Source organism: Grosmannia clavigera, assembly GCF_000143105.1.
Source record: "Grosmannia clavigera kw1407 unplaced genomic scaffold GCSC_89, whole genome shotgun sequence".
In the NCBI taxonomy this organism is placed as follows: domain Eukaryota; kingdom Fungi; phylum Ascomycota; class Sordariomycetes; order Ophiostomatales; family Ophiostomataceae; genus Leptographium; species Leptographium clavigerum.
In genome coordinates this window covers 747,592-763,955 of record NW_014040569.1, presented here as the reverse complement: position 1 = coordinate 763,955, position 16,364 = coordinate 747,592, and the positions used below count along the sequence as shown (strand labels likewise).

The following is a 16,364-nucleotide window of genomic DNA, read 5'->3' as shown; positions in this document are numbered from 1 at the left end:
ATCAACAAACTATCAGGGAAAAAGCACGGCTTGACTTAAGATTGCTTACAGTGACGTGCAATCCATATCACTCTATACTCTACATGCTGCTTCCTTTTCCTTTTTCGGCCGTTTTGCCTTGCTCGGCCAAGCTCACCGGCCAGCCATCCATTCTGCCATGCGTAAATCGTACACTAATAGCTCATATCCAAAAAAAGAAAAGTGAAAAAAGAGAACGTGCCAAGAGAGGAATATCGTGTCCCGTGCAGGTCCTACTTCGTCCCGATAGTGCCTGATCGCAAAGAACTATGGTAGCAGTGCCAGGATGCCGAAGCAAGACGTCAGAACAACAACGCCAGTCCCGAAATACGTCTGACCACAGGCAGACTGGGAGAAGAAGAAGCGAGATGAGCATGCCTCAACATGCCCACCCCAATAGTAGTATACAAAAAGTCAATACAAACACCCATGAACGATTGTCATGGTGTCAAATCCCATTACGAGCTGCGTCTCCGTGTCTATCGTTCGGGGACATCTCTTCCGCTGCGTCCGCAGCATCGCCGAGCAAAGAGCCGAGAGACGAATGCTTCACGGCTTCGCCCTTCTTAGCGGGCAGCAAGTCTTGACTTCCCCGGCGCATCGTCCCAATGTCTTGGTGGCTGAGAAGGGTGGGCGTGTTGGCTTGGGAACCACCACGTTGACCGTGGTAATGGACTACCTGTGGCGGTACCTGTCCAGCTTGCGTACCGAGTAGGTGCTGTGGATAAGGATCGAGGTCCTTGCTGGAGGTGGAGAAGGTTGACACGACGGGTTGGGGGTAGCTATTAGACGCATTGCTCGGAGTGGGCGTATGTCCACCAAAGCCCTGACTATGTTCAAGCTGTGTCGGTGTGTCCGCGTCGTTAGGACTGCCAAGGTTCTCATTGGCCATCACCTGGCCTGTAAGACTCGTCATACCGCCCTCGATGTCGCGAAGAAGACGGACGTACTCCTCTGGGACCAACCCGCTCTCTTGTGTCTTCGGGTCCATGGCCACGAGCCAGCCCTGGCCATGGCGGTACGACACCCAGATGATCTGGCCTTCGACGAGAGGCAGCTCATTCTCGTTCTCGCGCGAAAAGTCAAACAAGGCAACAGCTTTTCCGTGCATCTCCTCGTCGGGTGAGGTAATAGTGAATTGGTAGTCGCGTGAGTAGCGAGACTGGTCATCTTCGCGAAAATCCGGCGACGACACCGGGCTCGACGCGTCGGACTCCGGATGGTAGCCTCCGTAGTTTCGAGGCTGCTGGCTAGCCAGCTGGTATTGATGGGCAGACTGCCGCGTTTGGCCTGCTGGGTATGTGACATATTCACCGCCAGGTCCGTTCGCCTCTCCACCCTGGTTTACATAGTACCGCTCGCTGCCGTCGCCGCTTGTGCCAGCAAAGTATCCTCTTTCGTGGTCGAGATTGTTAGGATTCAGAAGGTTGGTGGCATCGCCAGCGCCATTGCCATTATCACCACCGCCAGTGCCGGCGGCGGCGGCAATATCAGCAGCAACACCGACACTGCCACTGAAGCTTTCCTCCGCATCGATGCTTTCCATGACCCGGGCACTTCTGCGACGGCTGGGTGCGTACGCAGATGATGCAGACTTGTGTTTCCGATGCCTCGAGCTGACGACGGGACTCTGAAGATCTTCGTCTTCGCTCCAAGGCGGGCCATCGGCAAGGTAGATTGGCGGTAGATCAATTGCACGGTTGTACGACCCATTCTCCCACGAATCCGTGTCCCAGCTTGTTTTTGTCTCCCAAGAGAAGGGCGGGTCGGAGAGACGACGCTGTGATTGCGTGTCGAAAGATGGTGACACGATAGATGCCGGCCTCGAGGGCTCCGGAGGAGGCCCATAGTGCAAGGGATGGACAGGAGGGTAGGCGAAATCGCGGACCGATGCGTATGGCAGGCTAGAGGGATATAGGGGGAACACGTGGGAGGTAGGTCGTGACCGTGGAGGAACCGAGCCGACGGAGTACTGCGAAAGCCTGTTCTTGGATGCGTGTGACATTGGCCTTTGGAGATTTGTCCGGCGAGTGGTTGGAGAGGTAAGTGGTTGGGGGACGGGGGCCTGGGTCGGATTAAGCAGAGGCGAGGATGAGACGACAGGCGGTGATGTCGCAGGCGAAGATGAAGGAGACACAATGGCCGCCATCTTGGGGGTCGGAGGGGGGGCGGCTGGAAGGAGGAGGGGCCAAAGACGCTATTTTTAAATTTTATAGAAAAGACCTCGAACATGCAGTCGCACCACTGTATGCTAGATTTTCTGGATTTTCACTATGGGCAACCCGATGGAGGGGGCGCTTTCGTCTGGTGCTGGCGTCGGAGTGGGCCCTCGAATGGCGCCCCGGTCACCGCTTCAGAAATGCGATTTTCGGCCAAGACTCGTCAGCCGTTGCAGGAGACGTTATACCAAGGGTCTTTGCGGCGAGCGGGTGATGGTGGTCGCTGGCGGTGCTGCTGTCGAGATCGGCGGTCTTCGTTTTGACGACTGCGTATATTCTTGTTTCACTTCGTCCCATCCGTGCTAGGGGGAGCCAATTTCCGCGTTGATTTGTCTTCGCATTCGTCGCGCAGCGGACAGGGTATCCAAGACAACAGAAGCAAGAGAAGAGTAATGTGAGTCCAGCAATGTCAGAGGACAAAGGCAGCGTAGTCTGTAGCCGGGCTTCCTCGTAAAGGTCTCGCAGATGGACGAACGGGGCAACAGCTTGCAGAGACGGAGGCAATGCAGTGAGGACGAATTTGAATGCGACTCCTTCAGATTGGCGGCAGCCAGTGCAGTAGGGAGAAAGAAATTATCGGTCGACAAGGAGAAGCCGTTGCCAGACTTTGTTTCGGGTAACGACGAAAGCAAAACAAGTGCGGCGGCGCAGGGCGACCAGGCACGTCGGCGGCGGCACAGTGGAAGAAAGAAATAGAGTTCGAGGAAAGAAATGAGGTGCAATCGAGCGCACTCAAGGGAGGGAGCATCGACGTCGTACTCGATAATCCAGCCAGAGACGGTGCAGGAAGTCAACAGGGAGAAAATAAGACCAGGTCGTTTCGAGTCCAGCTGGTAGAGTCAATAGTAAGGAAGAGGAAAGAAACGGGCTGTTTCCGACGAGACCAGTTGGGGTGAGCGCTAAGCGCGAGGAAGGAAGGAGCGATAGAACGACAGGGTACACGAGAAAGGAAGGGGTAACTGAGCGGGGAGGGCAGGAGCAGGAGAGAACGCTGAGTGGCCACTAACCAGCTGGCGCTCGGGCGCCAAAGCCATGCGTGGTGTCGAATTGCATCCAAGGTGCAGTGGGCTCAGTTTCTAATGGCCCTTGCTTTGGCCGGCATCCACCCACAATGCCGCGCATGCGCCAACTCCCGGTGAACATCAGATGCTGCAACCGTGCCTTCTCTGAGATGATGGCCCTCCATGTACAGAATCGCCTGGTCCCAGCTCGACGGCTCTCCTGCGGGTCGAGGAGGAGCAGTGCTCCTGGCACAGCGCCGGTTTTGACGAGCATTGCGGAGTAAGCTAGCAGCAATGCCTGAGAGACTGGGAAATTTGCCAATACGAGACAAGTGTCCCGCTTAGGGCCATTAGCCGAACCCGAAGGCCGTGGTGAAGAGAAACGGTGCCCCTCTACTGATATCCTACTTCGACCTTCGCAGCCAGAAAGGCTATCTTGGCGACTCGGGTGTGTGCTTATGGACTATTGAGCTCACACAGTCTTCCATGTGCGTCGTAGCACCGCATTGGTCACTGTCGACAGCACGCATCGATATGTCCGCTTCTATTTCTGGCTCAGCGGTATTAGTATTGCTACCCGTCTAATCGTGCACTATGCTTGTTGTGTTTCTAACACCAACTAGTTACGGTTCAGATATTCGTTTCATCCATAGCAGTGCTTCACATTATCCTAGACTTCTCCGCGCATACAACTCTTGTAGCAGCTTCTCTATTTCTAGAAAAGTGGCATGCATATGCCATGTGTAACCATACTCTTGATGGTGATCAGGTCGCCGTTCCACCAAAAGTAGACTACTGTGTCTCTTATCATTCGCTTTTCTTTGTCACCCACTATGAAATCATATAACGCCAATTCAGTGACCTTACCCCCTATAAGGACCGTTCTAGAGTTGCAGAATCCCCGCGATCTCTGCAGAGCTTGGGATGGTCCGAAACGTTGCAGCCGCTGAGACACATGGCGCGTCGGAAGCCGTGGTTGCAAATTGGGCAAAAGTGATTCGCCATGGTAATACATAATCTAAATAAATGCCGACTTCCATTCTCTTACTCATACAAAGCCTACTTGCACTGCCTCACAGTTCCCAAAGCTAGCCAAAACAGATGCAGCTTTGAGATAGGGAGTAGAAGTAAGCCTCTCCGTTCACTCTACGAGTTCGGAGTCCCACCTGGATTGGTTGTTACAGGATGATGCTATATTATGGGACCAATAGACATACGCTGCTCGCTGAGTCAGCAATAACAAAAACCGCTATAGCTTGCTTTGTGAACGCACTATTAATAGGGCAACTTTTGAGAAGAAAAAAAAACAGTCACCGAACAAACCCAAAACACAGAGCAGAACATCAACTTGGCCTTGCCAATTCGCTTCCTGCTTTCCCAACCCCCATGCAGAGCAGCTCCAACTTTTATCATAGGGCGTGCCCTTTTCTTTGATGCGACTTCAATTACAAGAAATGACGTGAAAGGTAGGTCGGTTCGATTATACATATTCTGTCTTTCTCCCTCCTACATATGATGAACTTTTATTATTGGAGCTGTCTGATACTCTTGATGAGACATTCACATACGCAACAAAATCTGATCCTTGTATGGAGCAAGAAAAACTATATCATTGTCAAGCACGCCCGTTCAAAACCGTGATTGCTGACTGATGTTTCAGGTCAGAGACTCAAGGTCAATCTGTCTCCTCTACAGCTTCAGTCCCGCGCCCTCGTGCTTTGACGAGCTACATAATCGACATGGCTGTCACCAGTGATGCGGCCACGGCAATGCCGAACCCGCCTCACCAGTTCCAGTTGAAGTTTTGCACCGTTTGTGCCAGCAACCAGAATCGGTATGTGTGGCGGCGAGTTTAACGACGAGTTGTTTGGACTTGGAAACCCTAATACACAGTGCAGGTCGATGGAGGCACACCTGCGTCTTGGCAAGGCCGGATTCCCAGTCGTTTCCTTCGGTACGGGGTCTCTCGTACGTCTACCGGGGCCAAGCATAACACAGCCGAACGTATACCAGTTCAACAAGACCTCGTACGATAGCATGTACCGCGAGCTCGAGGCCAAGGATGACCGGCTCTACCGCGCCAATGGCGTCCTCAACATGATTGACCGCAATAGGGGCGTGAAGTGGGGACCGGAGCGGTGGCAAGACTGGCAGATTGGCATTCCGCGGCTGGAACATGCCTCGGACCTGGGTAGTATTGGCACCGAGGGTGGTGTTGTGGACGTTGTGATAACGTGTGAAGAGCGTTGTTGGGACGCCGTGATTGACGATCTACTCAACCGTGGCTCACCGCTCAACCGGCCAGTCCACGTGGTCAACGTTGATATTCGCGACAACCACGAAGAAGCTGCAGTGGGCGGAGGTGCCATTCTCGACCTTGCCAACAATTTGAATCAAACTGCTGCCACAGAGCGGGAAAAGGTCGGGGCCGCAAACTTTGATGCAGGCGGCGCTGCCAGTCGGTCCGGCTTTGATGAGCGCGTCCCCGACATCATTGCTGAGTGGCAAGAGCGGTGGCCTAACTTGCCAGCCACATGGACTTTGGCATGGTTCTAAAGGCTTCCATGACATGAGTAGTTTGACAAGGCCAGAGACCGGATTGGCCGGTAGCAGCTAGAATGCTTGCTGCGAGGGCATGGAAGGATAAGGTCTCTGGGGTATGCGCCACACTGGGTGACGTTGGCAACCTGCTGTCTCTGAAATGAGCAATCTGCGACCTCTGCCATGTGAACGCCCGCAACCAGAGGTACGGGAATTGTGGCACAGATACTTGTAAAGGAAGCGCGGCCGCATTGCGTTGTAAGAATGATTATTCTGTGGGCCTGATCAGTCGGCAGTACGGAGTATGTTACGAAGCAACGTCGTGTCGTAGGCGGCGGAAACGACGGGCTGATGTTACGGGCGCCATGCCGTGTCTGCTACATACGGAGCACGATTACGGACAGCCACGCGAGCTCGGAAGGGAGACAGCTAGCTAGCCGTGAATGTTCGAGTTGTGCTTCGCGTGGAAGTTGTCCTATATTTGCTTCGCCGGGAGAAGACCTAACAGAGCGCATGACGCGCAAAGCACGGGTGCAAAGCAGGCAATTTTATGCAGACCCGCAGCTTCAGGAGAGACTTGCTTCTTTTCCTTGTCCGCGTATGCTGTAGCCACTTTTCCGATAGCGTATAACGACAGTGCCAATTGTATCCTTATGGAAGGGCTGATTCCAGAGGCGAATTCTAGAGTCTCGTATTGGGGACCGGTGAAGAAGCATTGTTTTTGGAACAGCATTTACTGGTCGAGAACCAAGACGCGCCGGAATGTACTCCGTGCCTTTTTACATAGCATGACCAATGCTACGGAATACTGCGACATACATAGGTCCCCTGTGCAAGCGAGATTTGCAGATTGTGCACGATCGGAGGCCTGCACGGTCTAGACCGTGGGCTACACGTGACAAGGTTCCCACCACTACGCACCGATCATATGGAGAAGAAAGAAGCTTCCGTTTCAATTTGTCAAGGCCTCCGGAAGGGGGGTATCGCACTGATGGTAGCGGGCTGCTAGCAGCAGTCCGCTTTGCGCCAAATGAAGACAAATGGCCGTCACAAAAGCACGACTATGTAACAGCAGGTCAGGGGTTTGATTGAGCCTCTTTCGGGGACTGAGACGTGCCAATTACCTTGCACAGCCGCCCAGGGGTCGTCAGTCAGCTCCACAGGAGCAGGTATAGCGCCAATATTCCAGCGAGGCCGTGTGAGATCTCTTGCTTCGGGGGAGGAAATCCTGCTGTGGTGAAGTACTGCTTGGGGAGGGTGTGGTCCCTGGCGGCGATGTCTGAAAGGGTGATTTACATTCCAAGACTTGCATGTACTCAAAGACAATACTCGCCAAATGGCCGGAACAGGCATGCCCAAGATCTCATACGATTTCGCCCGGTAATTGCAGTCTATTTTTGAGCTGTGCCTTGTCCACTAGGGTGCATGTATCCCGATACTCGACAATCGACGAATACAGTGTGCGTTGGCGCGCGCCAGATATCTCCACTGAGAACACTCATTCCGTGCTGTTCCTGAACATCTCTCCCCGGGGCCAGCCGCCCGACAAGTCGCCAATCAGACGGCCGCGTTGCGAGAATACCAACATTCCGCACTCACACGCGGCCTTGTTCCTGGCGCTACTACTATGTATCTCATGTATCTTACTGTTTTGCCCTCTCTTGCTCAGCCGTTGTGGGAACCCAATGCTCTGCTCTTTTGCCTTGCCTAGTCCGACCCTCCGGCCTCCCTGCATTGCTCGTCTGCTCCCCTTTACGACGTACATAGTACGACGGTACTCGATGCTGCCCTTATCCTCCGCAAATACAAGTATCCTACTCTGTACATATTGCTGGATTGCTACCATGTACGTCGCAAACGCCCCCATTCCCCGAATTCCCTATTGCCCAGCCAGTCTGACGTTTCAGCACATCCCGCCGCCTGTGTCGTCGGTGCTTCCTGCCTTCTTTTCTCCACGCGTTAGAGACTGATCCAAGCTCTTTCCCCAATTCACCCACCCCGTGTGAGACCCCCTATTGTGGCTCGACTGGCCAGCTTGAATCAGTTTCCATCGCTCCTTCTCTTGTATGCCTAATACCTAGCCTTCTCTGTTGCATGCATTAGCCCCCTTCGCTAGCCTCCTGCCGTCCTGATCATCCGCCCCCTATTTGTCTCTTGCTTCCTTACATACTTTTTTACCTGCATCTTTCCACACGCACACCGCCCACGACTGAATGGCCACCGACGAGTAATACGAATGCAACACGTCGGAGAATTGTACCAGGCGCGCAGCACGGGATCAAAAGACTGGGACGGAGCACGTGTTGCGGACAAAGGAAACGCGGTAGCTCAGAGCGGAAAGCGCACGACATCGGTGCATCAGGCTCCACGAAGCGAGACAGAAAGCGTCCAGGACCATGAATGGACGCAATGCACCGCTCTCACCCGTATCTTTAGGAGATAGTGACTGGCCCTCTTCCTACCCCATGGACAAGGACGACCCGTATGCCAACAGCCGCGGCCAGCTCACCTCGCCGCCCAATTCCGGTGGCCCTGGACCCGGGCAGATGAACGGCTTTTCGGCCGGGCCGCGAAATGGAGGGCCCTCTCCGCCGCCCTCCATCGGCCGCTCCAGTATCGGCCGCTCGAGCACGGCGACAAACCTGTACGCCCCCAGCGAGGGCGGCCAAAGCGCACGCGAAATAGAAATGACCGAGGCGCAGCTGGGCGAGCACTATGTCGCCCTCAGGCGCTTCTTGTCGCAGACGTCGCGCGACGGCAAGCCCGCTAACCCCGCAAACAAGGCGCGCGACAAGCTGCAGCGGCTTACCTCGGTGCAGTTTCTCGAGCTCAGTACCGATGTCTACGACGAGCTGGTACGCCGCCAGACCTTCAGCCGTCGGCCACCCAACGCGCCGCCAGGCAGCGGTCCGCCGACCTACCTCTTGCCCGAAGACAACTTCCACCCGAAACGGAACCAAGCCCGGCAGAAGCTTGCCTCTCTCGGGCCGCCGCGTTTTCGCGATCTCGCCACCGACGTCTTCTGCGAGCTCGAACGCCGTTTCCCCCGATTCGTCGACGGTGAAATTCCGCGTCTAGGCAGCCCGACTTCCATTCGCGGTTCCAGTCGAGCGGGAACCCCGATGGGTGGCGGCGGCATGAACGGCTTCCCGCCACGGGGCCAGGGTCGGCGGCGACCGTCTGAAGCCGACTCCGTACGGTCACTGCGCGGTCCTGGGCCTCTGGGGCCCGGGGGCCCGATGGGGTCGGTACCACCTTCTCCAGGCTTGCCTCCAAACGGCTATGATCGGCCGATGCAGAAGCAGTCACAGACAAACACGATCGTGCCGAACAAGAGCACGATGGTAGAAGAGGACGACGACGCTACCAGTCCGCTCGACACATCCAAGGCGGACGAGGAGGCGGAGGAAGCTGAGGTATGTGTCTACATGGCTGATTTTTGAACCGACCGGCAACAGAGACTGACCTCCCCAGAATGAGAAGAAGCGGATGATTGATGACTACGAATCCCAGTTGAAGGAGCTGAGAGAAAAGGTTGAGACCATGGAGCTTGACATGAAGCAGCAGAAGGAAGAGGCAGATGCCGCTCTTGAAGAGGAACGAACCCGCGCATCAGCATCCACCGAGGAGAGCCAAGAGTCCTCCGACGTCCGCCGGGATCTGGAAACTCGGTTAGCCGAGGCTGAAGGCCTTGCCGAGTCACTGCAGCAAGACGTGGATCGCATGCGCAATGACCATGAAGCCCAAGAACAGCAGCTTCGCGCACAAATCGACGATCTACAAGCGTCGTTAGCAGAGCGTCCAGAGCTAGAGGCTGGCAGTGCCGGTGGTGGTGCCGGCGATTCAGAGCTCGCACAAGAAAACGAAGAGCTTCGACAGGCGCTCCGCGAACAGCAAGAAGTCACGGAGGAAGTCCGCAGAGACGCAGAGCAGTTCCTGCAGGAGATGCGAATACTGTCACAACAGAGCGGCGCAACTTACGAAAAGCATGCCGAGCTGGAAAAGACGATCGAGACGCTCGAAGCCGAAGTGATAGAGTGGCGCAATCGCTATGCTCGAGCCAAAACCCAGATGAGGAGCATGCGGGCGTCAACAATGGGGCTGCCACGGAACGATGCAGGCAAATACATCCGGGAGCAGGGCTTCACGGCAAGCAACGGTCTGGTCAAGGATGTACACGTGACGAAATTCCAGATAGCCGTGGACGAGCTTCTGCACCACGCACATGTCGACGGACCGGAGCAGACGGTCGACGCCATGAAGGCAGTGGTTGTCTCTGTCCGGCGCATCACCAAGGATGTCGTGGGCGGGGCAGGGCAGCAAGACGTGGAGGTAGTGCAACTGTACAGCAAGCTGAGGGGACGTGTGTCAGCCACGGCCAACAACCTGATCACGGCCACGAAGAACTTCTCCATATCGGCAGGCCTGTCACCGGTCTCCCTGATTGACGCAGCGGCATCCAACCTGGTGGCCGCCGTGGTCGAGTTGTTGCAGACGGTGAAGATCAGGCCAACGCCAACAGACGAGCTGGAGGAGGAGGAGGAAGAGGAGGACGGGACGATAACACCAGTCGACTCGAGTGGCTTCTTCTCGCCACGGAGCAACGACGGGCCCAACTCAGCCACCACCGTGTCTTCGGCAACGACGCAGGACTCGCTCCCGCCACCGCCACCCTTCCAAGGACTGGGGGGATACCGCAATAGTACGGACTCGTCGGCGTACAGCCCGGTGAACTCGCCGCGTGAGTCGTCCAGCCAGTACGCCGGCAACTTTCCGGTCATGAACAAGGGCCTTGGCACGAACGGTCTGAACGACGTGGCGGACCGGCGTGCCGAAGAGCTAAAGGTAGGAGGAGCCTTGCAAGGGACGGAGGCAGGCTGGTGAGAAGGACGCGTGCTGACCTGACGTGTCGGCAGGCCTTCCTCGACGACCAGACGGCGACAATGGTACAGATCATCCAGGAAATGGTGGGGTCGATCCGCGGCGACGCGCCAGTGCAGCAGATCACGGACCAGATCAACGAGATTGCGGACATTGTGGGCAAGGTGATCGGCGAGACTGAGGCCAGCGGCCATGGCGGACAAGGACTTGATAAGCTGGTGGACTGCCGGCAACGTCTGCTGGAGGCTGGAGACCAGGGTGACGAGATGATGAACGACACGACGGGCCAGCAGATGGACTGGCGGTCATGGACGACGTCGCTGCCACCGATCGCGTTTGAGATTGCGCGTGAGACCAAAGAGCTGGTCAAGCGGGTCGATCGGATCGTGTTGGGCGAAGGGGCAGAGGATTTCTCCTGAGAGGTCCTGACAACAGGCCCCTTTTCATTTTTTGTCGGGAACTTGTATCGTTGTCTGGCTTCTCTTATTCATTCTCATCACATATTTCGGTGGCGCTCGATACCCAACATCACGTTACTAGTGCGCCTCTGCGCTTCTTGACGTTCTGGTATATATATTTTGGGGGGCTGGACATGGCCTGTTTAACCCTTTTCGTTTTCAGCATTTTCGTGTCTGTGCTCTTATCAGTTCCGGGGTTTTACTTCGATTTTGTTCCCCTTTTTGCATACTAAAGTCGACAGGAGTGGGCGGACAAGGGACGGACGGGGCGGAGCATAGACAGCGCGCTGCCTGACCCGTCATGTGCAGTCTGATGCATTTCTTACCTGTGTTGGTTAATGTCGCATTATTGAATGATAGACGGTGATCGGGGGTATGAAAGAGCGGGAAAGGACGATAGGAAGGACAGCCACAGGGTCATCAAGACGAGACACTGCAAGTTAGTCATATTACATATTTTACAACATGCTTGAGCAACGATGACACTAGCTGAACCTTTGCAAATGTCTCGACGGCGCATTTCAGAGCGTGTTGTCGTGGCAGACTTGAAACATGAAAGATACTGACGAGGGGTGCGGAATCAAGATGCTGGTTCCGCTGCATACGAGCAATACGGCAAGTACGCAGTAAGATACGAGCAGTACGAGCCTTGTGAGCACTTTGCCCAAAATAGATGCGATATGATTCGGCGATGGGATCGTGTGGCGCTGTTTTTGTTTTCGTGTGTGAACGCGTCTGTGACTGCTTCTTTCCCGAGTCTATCATACGGGTTCCTTCTTCCTCCCGTGACAGCCACTGCTGGTCCACTGCTGGTTGTCCGTTTGCTCTCAAGTTCATGGTCGAGGTTTCATTGCGACGTCCGGACTCTTCAGCCGCAGCACACCCAAGAGTGTGCCTTGCAGCTCTATACAGTATTCGCCCCATATTTTACGGTTAGGCGCAATAAGCAGCAAGACCAACAGTCGGTCACATTTCGACTGCGTCCCAACGTTGCTGCAAGACGTCGTGGCACGGGCTTTCACACCGATGTGCCCGCAGCTCATCACAGGGGTCCGGGATCTAGACCGTTCTCTCTCTAGCAGCAGCCGGGTTGGTCTCCTCTCGGCCAGCTACTTTGTGTGCTGATCGCAGACGCCTTTACGGATAGGGCGTCCCTTTGGGCTGAAGACGGCAGGCTTGGGGCTTGACAATGTAAGATTAGCCCTTCCCGACTATCAGGCCCAGGAGGAAGGGGTGCTGGCGGCTTTCTGCATGGGCGGGCTCTTCCAGCCCTGGTCTTTTCTCCCGCCCGTCTCTAGCATCCAAGCCCATATATGGATTGGTATAAAAAGACAGCCCGGGCCTTGTCTTCCTTCTCTCCTTCTCTCATGCTTGCCTTGCCTTTCTCGCGTAGTGCATCCATCTGTTCCCGTCCGCCCACCATACCTCTCCCCTACACGTCTCTTTATAGTCCTGACGCCATGGCATCTGTCTTTGGCTTCGGCGCCGATTCTGGCGCGCGCACCGTCGGACGCGAGCACTTTCCCGTCTATCCCCGAGGCTTCTTCGGCCTGCGCATCGCACAGCTGGTCCTCGCCCTGATCGTCCTCGGCCTCGACGCCTACGGCCTGTACAGCCTGTCCTTTTCCGGGGACGGGCTCAACATGTTCACGGTATGCTATCTGCCTATACGTCACGTCTCCCGTGTGTGATCTGCTCCTGACTGATCCAACGTCCACAGTGCATCGCCACCGTCATCACCTGTGTCTACCTCCTCGTCGCCGAGCTCGCCGTTTCGGCCATCTTCAACTACTGGGCCGCCCTCGGGCTGGACATTTTCTTGGTCGTCTTCTGGCTGGTCTCCTTTGCCTTGATGGCCTCGCAGGTGGCTCCCTTTATGCGGACGTACGATGAGTGCTACGGCGACTACTGCTACACGTACGCGCTCGACGGTTACGCCAAGACGTTTGCCGACTGCATGGCTGCCGTGGCCGGACTCGGTGGCTTGGAGTTGTACGTGCCTCTGCCTGCCTTTTCTAGTCGCCCTGAATACATCACTGACGACAGGCAGCCTCCTCTTCATCGTCAGCCTCGCCATCAGTGGCTTTGCCCTCCACCGTCACCGCGCCCTCGGCCTGCACTGCATTCCCGGACAGGAACGAACCGTGGTCGGGGCCGGCGAGAAGGGTGTGCCGGTGGCCCTGCAGTCCATCCAACCGGCCCAGTCGTTCCAGCAGCAGCCGGCTCAGCCACAACTTCAGCCACAGACTCAGCCACAGCAGTTCCAGGCCCCGGCCGCCGCCTACAGCCAGACCTTTACGCCGCCGCCTCCATCATCTACTCCCGGCGCCGTCTCGCCCCAGGCCACATACTCCGGTGTTGCTCCCAATACGACCTACTATGAGGCTCAGGCGTAGACTCTTTCCTGAGGGTGCGCTTCTGTCGGAGATGCTCGTTCTTGACTCCCATTTCGCGCTTTGTTATAATAACCCTCCCTACTTCAGCCTGCACTATCCAAATCATACAAATCCAAGCACGTGCACTCGCATTAGATCCAACCTGTACTAGCAGTCAACACAAAAAGCCTACGTTTACAGCACCTTTGCTGCCAGACGCACGCGGCTCTCGATGATGTCGGCCCACCGGATCGCATTCGTCCAGTTGCCGGCGTCGATATTCTCGACGAGTCCGGGGAAGACGGCTCCGGCATAGCCGGTCCACAGGCCGGGCGCGTAAACGACGTGCTTGAACCAGTCGCGGCCATCAAGCCCGCCGTCGTAGAGAAACTGCCGCTCGAGCCGCTGGTACTTGTGGTTGACCACGGCCACCTGGAAAGCGAGCCAGATGCGGTGCAGATGTGCGAGCAGGCCGTCCAGCCAGCCTGTCGTCTCGGAAATCGCCTCGAGAGCTGCACGCAGCGAGTCGGCCTTGTCGTCGAGCTTATCGGCCGGAGCAGCCAGATCGGCCACGGCGGCCTCGAGCCGGTCGAGCGCGTGGGCAAAGTGCTTCTTGGTGGTCTGAACGTCAATGTCCTCCTGATGGCCAGCCCGATTAACGCCTCGTGCAGCCACCTGCTCGTCCACTTGGTGGCTACCCCGATAGCCGCCCTGTGATGTCTCCTGCTCGTCCTCCGCGAGGCCAGTCCAGACGGCTGCGGTGCTGTTGTCGTGGTGGGCCAGCTGCGTGCGGATCTTGGCGACGTAGACGAGCAGCTGGGCGGCGTAGTCGGCGGCGCGGAAGGGCACGACGGCGTCGTCGGCCAGACGGGCGACCAGCAGGCCGAACAACCGGGCCATGGCCGCATGGTAGACGAAGCCGGGGTCACAGTACGTGGCCATCCAATGGTAGCTGTCGTAGTTGCTGTGGTAATGGTAGACGGGCGAACCAGGGCCGCCGCCAAACCCGACGTCGAGGCTGGCGATACCGGCGTGGTCGAGGAAGGCAGTGTAGTCGCTGCCGCTGCCGAGAGGCCCGATATGGCCGCTCCACGTGTCGGCGATGGTCTGGCCGACCACTGTCTGGTTCGGCGATGCAACCTCGCCGGCAACCACGTGCAAGAGGTCATGCAGCAGCGGCACGGCGCTCGCGGAGAACTCTGTCCCGCTGACACCCACGTCAATGTTGACGTACGCCAGGCTCGTCGCTGACAGCCACGGCAGATACTCCTCGACCCATTCCGTGCTGCCCAGCAACCCATACTCCTCGCCGTCCCACGACGCAAACACAATCGTGCGCAGCGGCTGCCAGCCGCGTGCCGTCGCTTCACCAAACGCCCGCACCACCTCGTTCAGCACGGCCGATCCCGAGTTCGGGTCTGCAGCTCCACCGATTATCCACGCGTCTCGGTGGTTGCCCACCACGACTACCTCGTTCGGCAGCGCCGACCCGTTGATCACTCCGACCACGTCCCAGATCGGCGTCGTCGTGTATGCCTGCGCGCTGTACAGGTGCACCAGCGCCTCGGTTGCCGGCGTCGGGCCCACGTTGTAGTCCACCCCGTGGTTGTGCAGTCCCAGCTTCCGGTCCCACCATTGACCCAGCTGCTTGGCCGACGGGCCGTGGCCGTTGAGCGCCTGCAGCAGCGGCACTGCGTCCACATAGGATATCGGCAGCGAAGGGATCGATGGGATGTATTTGTCTGTCGGTCCTCGCGGCACTCCCGGCTTCGACGGGTAGCCTGGCGTCGTCGGATCGCCCGGCGCCACGCTGAGAAACTGCACGCTGCCGCGCTGCACGCTACTCGGCTGCCGTGCTGGACCGTCCGGGTACGCCGCATAGCCATTTTCTTCCGTGATCTCGCCGTCGTCGCCCGGGTCGCTGTACAGCAGCACACCCACCGCCCCCAGATCCTGCGCCCGCTTCACCTTGAGTCCGCGGAAGATGCCGCCGTATCGTGCAATCGCGATCGCGCCCTCCAGGCTGATGTTGGCCCGCTGCAGGTCCGCGTAGTCCTCGTATGTGCCGTAGTTGACGTACACCAGCGGCCCCGTCACGTTGCCGCTCGCCGAGTAGCCGTGGAAGGTTGGCACCCCGTCGGCCAGCCCCGTCGTCGGGTCTGCCTCCAGCACGTCTTCCTCCAGCGACGCCTCAAACGTCACGTCCCACTCCCCCGGCTCTGTCGCCTTGGGCCGCAGCAGGCTCAACGCGTGCTCCACCGGCCGGTTGAGATACAGGTCGTACGCCGTGATGTGCGACTTGGCTCCCCATTCTGTCCACCGATCGCGAGTCCAGGTAGCCTGCGAGTAGTTCTGTCCCGCCATGTGTGGCCCAGCCGTGTAGTAGCGCAGCCACTCGGCCGCCGAGTCGTTGGACGGCGTCGTCAGCAAGATCTCCTTGAGCTCGCCAGGCGTGATGCCGCCTGATGCCATCGCCGACGACAGCCTTAGGGCTCCGGACAGCGACTGCGGCACCGGCACTGCTGATCTGGCCGTCCACAGCAGCGCCAGCGCCGATGCCGTTGCTACCAGCGTCGTCACATGTCGGCGAATGCCGCTCTTACGGCTGCTGGTCCGGAACCTGTCGCCCTGCTTCTCGGTCGGACCGAAGCCTGACTTCGGTAGCAGTGACGTCTTCTCCGTGGCAGCCATCGCTGTCGTGCAGAGAGGGACTGAGAGTGTAGAACAGCGGAAAGACAGATAATGCTGGAACCTCGATTGAAAGGACCTAATTCAGTCTCCGACAAGGAGAGTTGATGCAGAAAGAAATCGGCAGACGACGGTGTCCGAACGAGACATTTGGAGCATTGATAAGTAGATCGGCAAACACCC

General features: G+C 57.2%; 5 protein-coding genes across 5 annotated transcripts; 3 read left to right on the top strand and 2 right to left on the bottom strand.

Moving 5' to 3' along the window:
• Nucleotides 1–466: 466 nt before the first annotated feature.
• CMQ_5668 (sh3 domain containing protein) lies at nucleotides 467–2,167 on the bottom strand (the record flags this gene model as incomplete). Its single annotated transcript, XM_014313255.1, has 1 exon — nucleotides 467–2,167. The coding sequence occupies one exon, from the start codon at nucleotides 2,165–2,167 to the stop codon at nucleotides 467–469; it is 1,701 nt and encodes a 566-aa protein (XP_014168730.1).
• Nucleotides 2,168–4,977: 2,810 nt separating this feature from the next.
• Nucleotides 4,978–5,794, top strand: CMQ_5532 (transcription RNA-processing factor ssu72; the record flags this gene model as incomplete). The annotated part of the gene is made up of 2 exons (XM_014313119.1): nucleotides 4,978–5,072; nucleotides 5,137–5,794. The coding sequence occupies 2 exons, from the start codon at nucleotides 4,978–4,980 to the stop codon at nucleotides 5,792–5,794; spliced, it is 753 nt and encodes a 250-aa protein (XP_014168594.1).
• Nucleotides 5,795–8,175: 2,381 nt separating this feature from the next.
• Nucleotides 8,176–11,079, top strand: CMQ_5502 (cell polarity protein; the record flags this gene model as incomplete). Its single annotated transcript, XM_014313089.1, has 3 exons — nucleotides 8,176–9,195; nucleotides 9,254–10,624; nucleotides 10,696–11,079. The coding sequence occupies 3 exons, from the start codon at nucleotides 8,176–8,178 to the stop codon at nucleotides 11,077–11,079; spliced, it is 2,775 nt and encodes a 924-aa protein (XP_014168564.1).
• Nucleotides 11,080–12,578: 1,499 nt separating this feature from the next.
• Nucleotides 12,579–13,514, top strand: CMQ_5800 (uncharacterized protein; the record flags this gene model as incomplete). Its single annotated transcript, XM_014313387.1, has 3 exons — nucleotides 12,579–12,770; nucleotides 12,839–13,110; nucleotides 13,169–13,514. The coding sequence occupies 3 exons, from the start codon at nucleotides 12,579–12,581 to the stop codon at nucleotides 13,512–13,514; spliced, it is 810 nt and encodes a 269-aa protein (XP_014168862.1).
• A 174-nt stretch (nucleotides 13,515–13,688) lies between these two features.
• CMQ_5738 (peptidase s8/s53) lies at nucleotides 13,689–16,184 on the bottom strand (the record flags this gene model as incomplete). The annotated part of the gene is made up of 1 exon (XM_014313325.1): nucleotides 13,689–16,184. The coding sequence occupies one exon, from the start codon at nucleotides 16,182–16,184 to the stop codon at nucleotides 13,689–13,691; it is 2,496 nt and encodes an 831-aa protein (XP_014168800.1).
• Nucleotides 16,185–16,364: the final 180 nt, after the last annotated feature.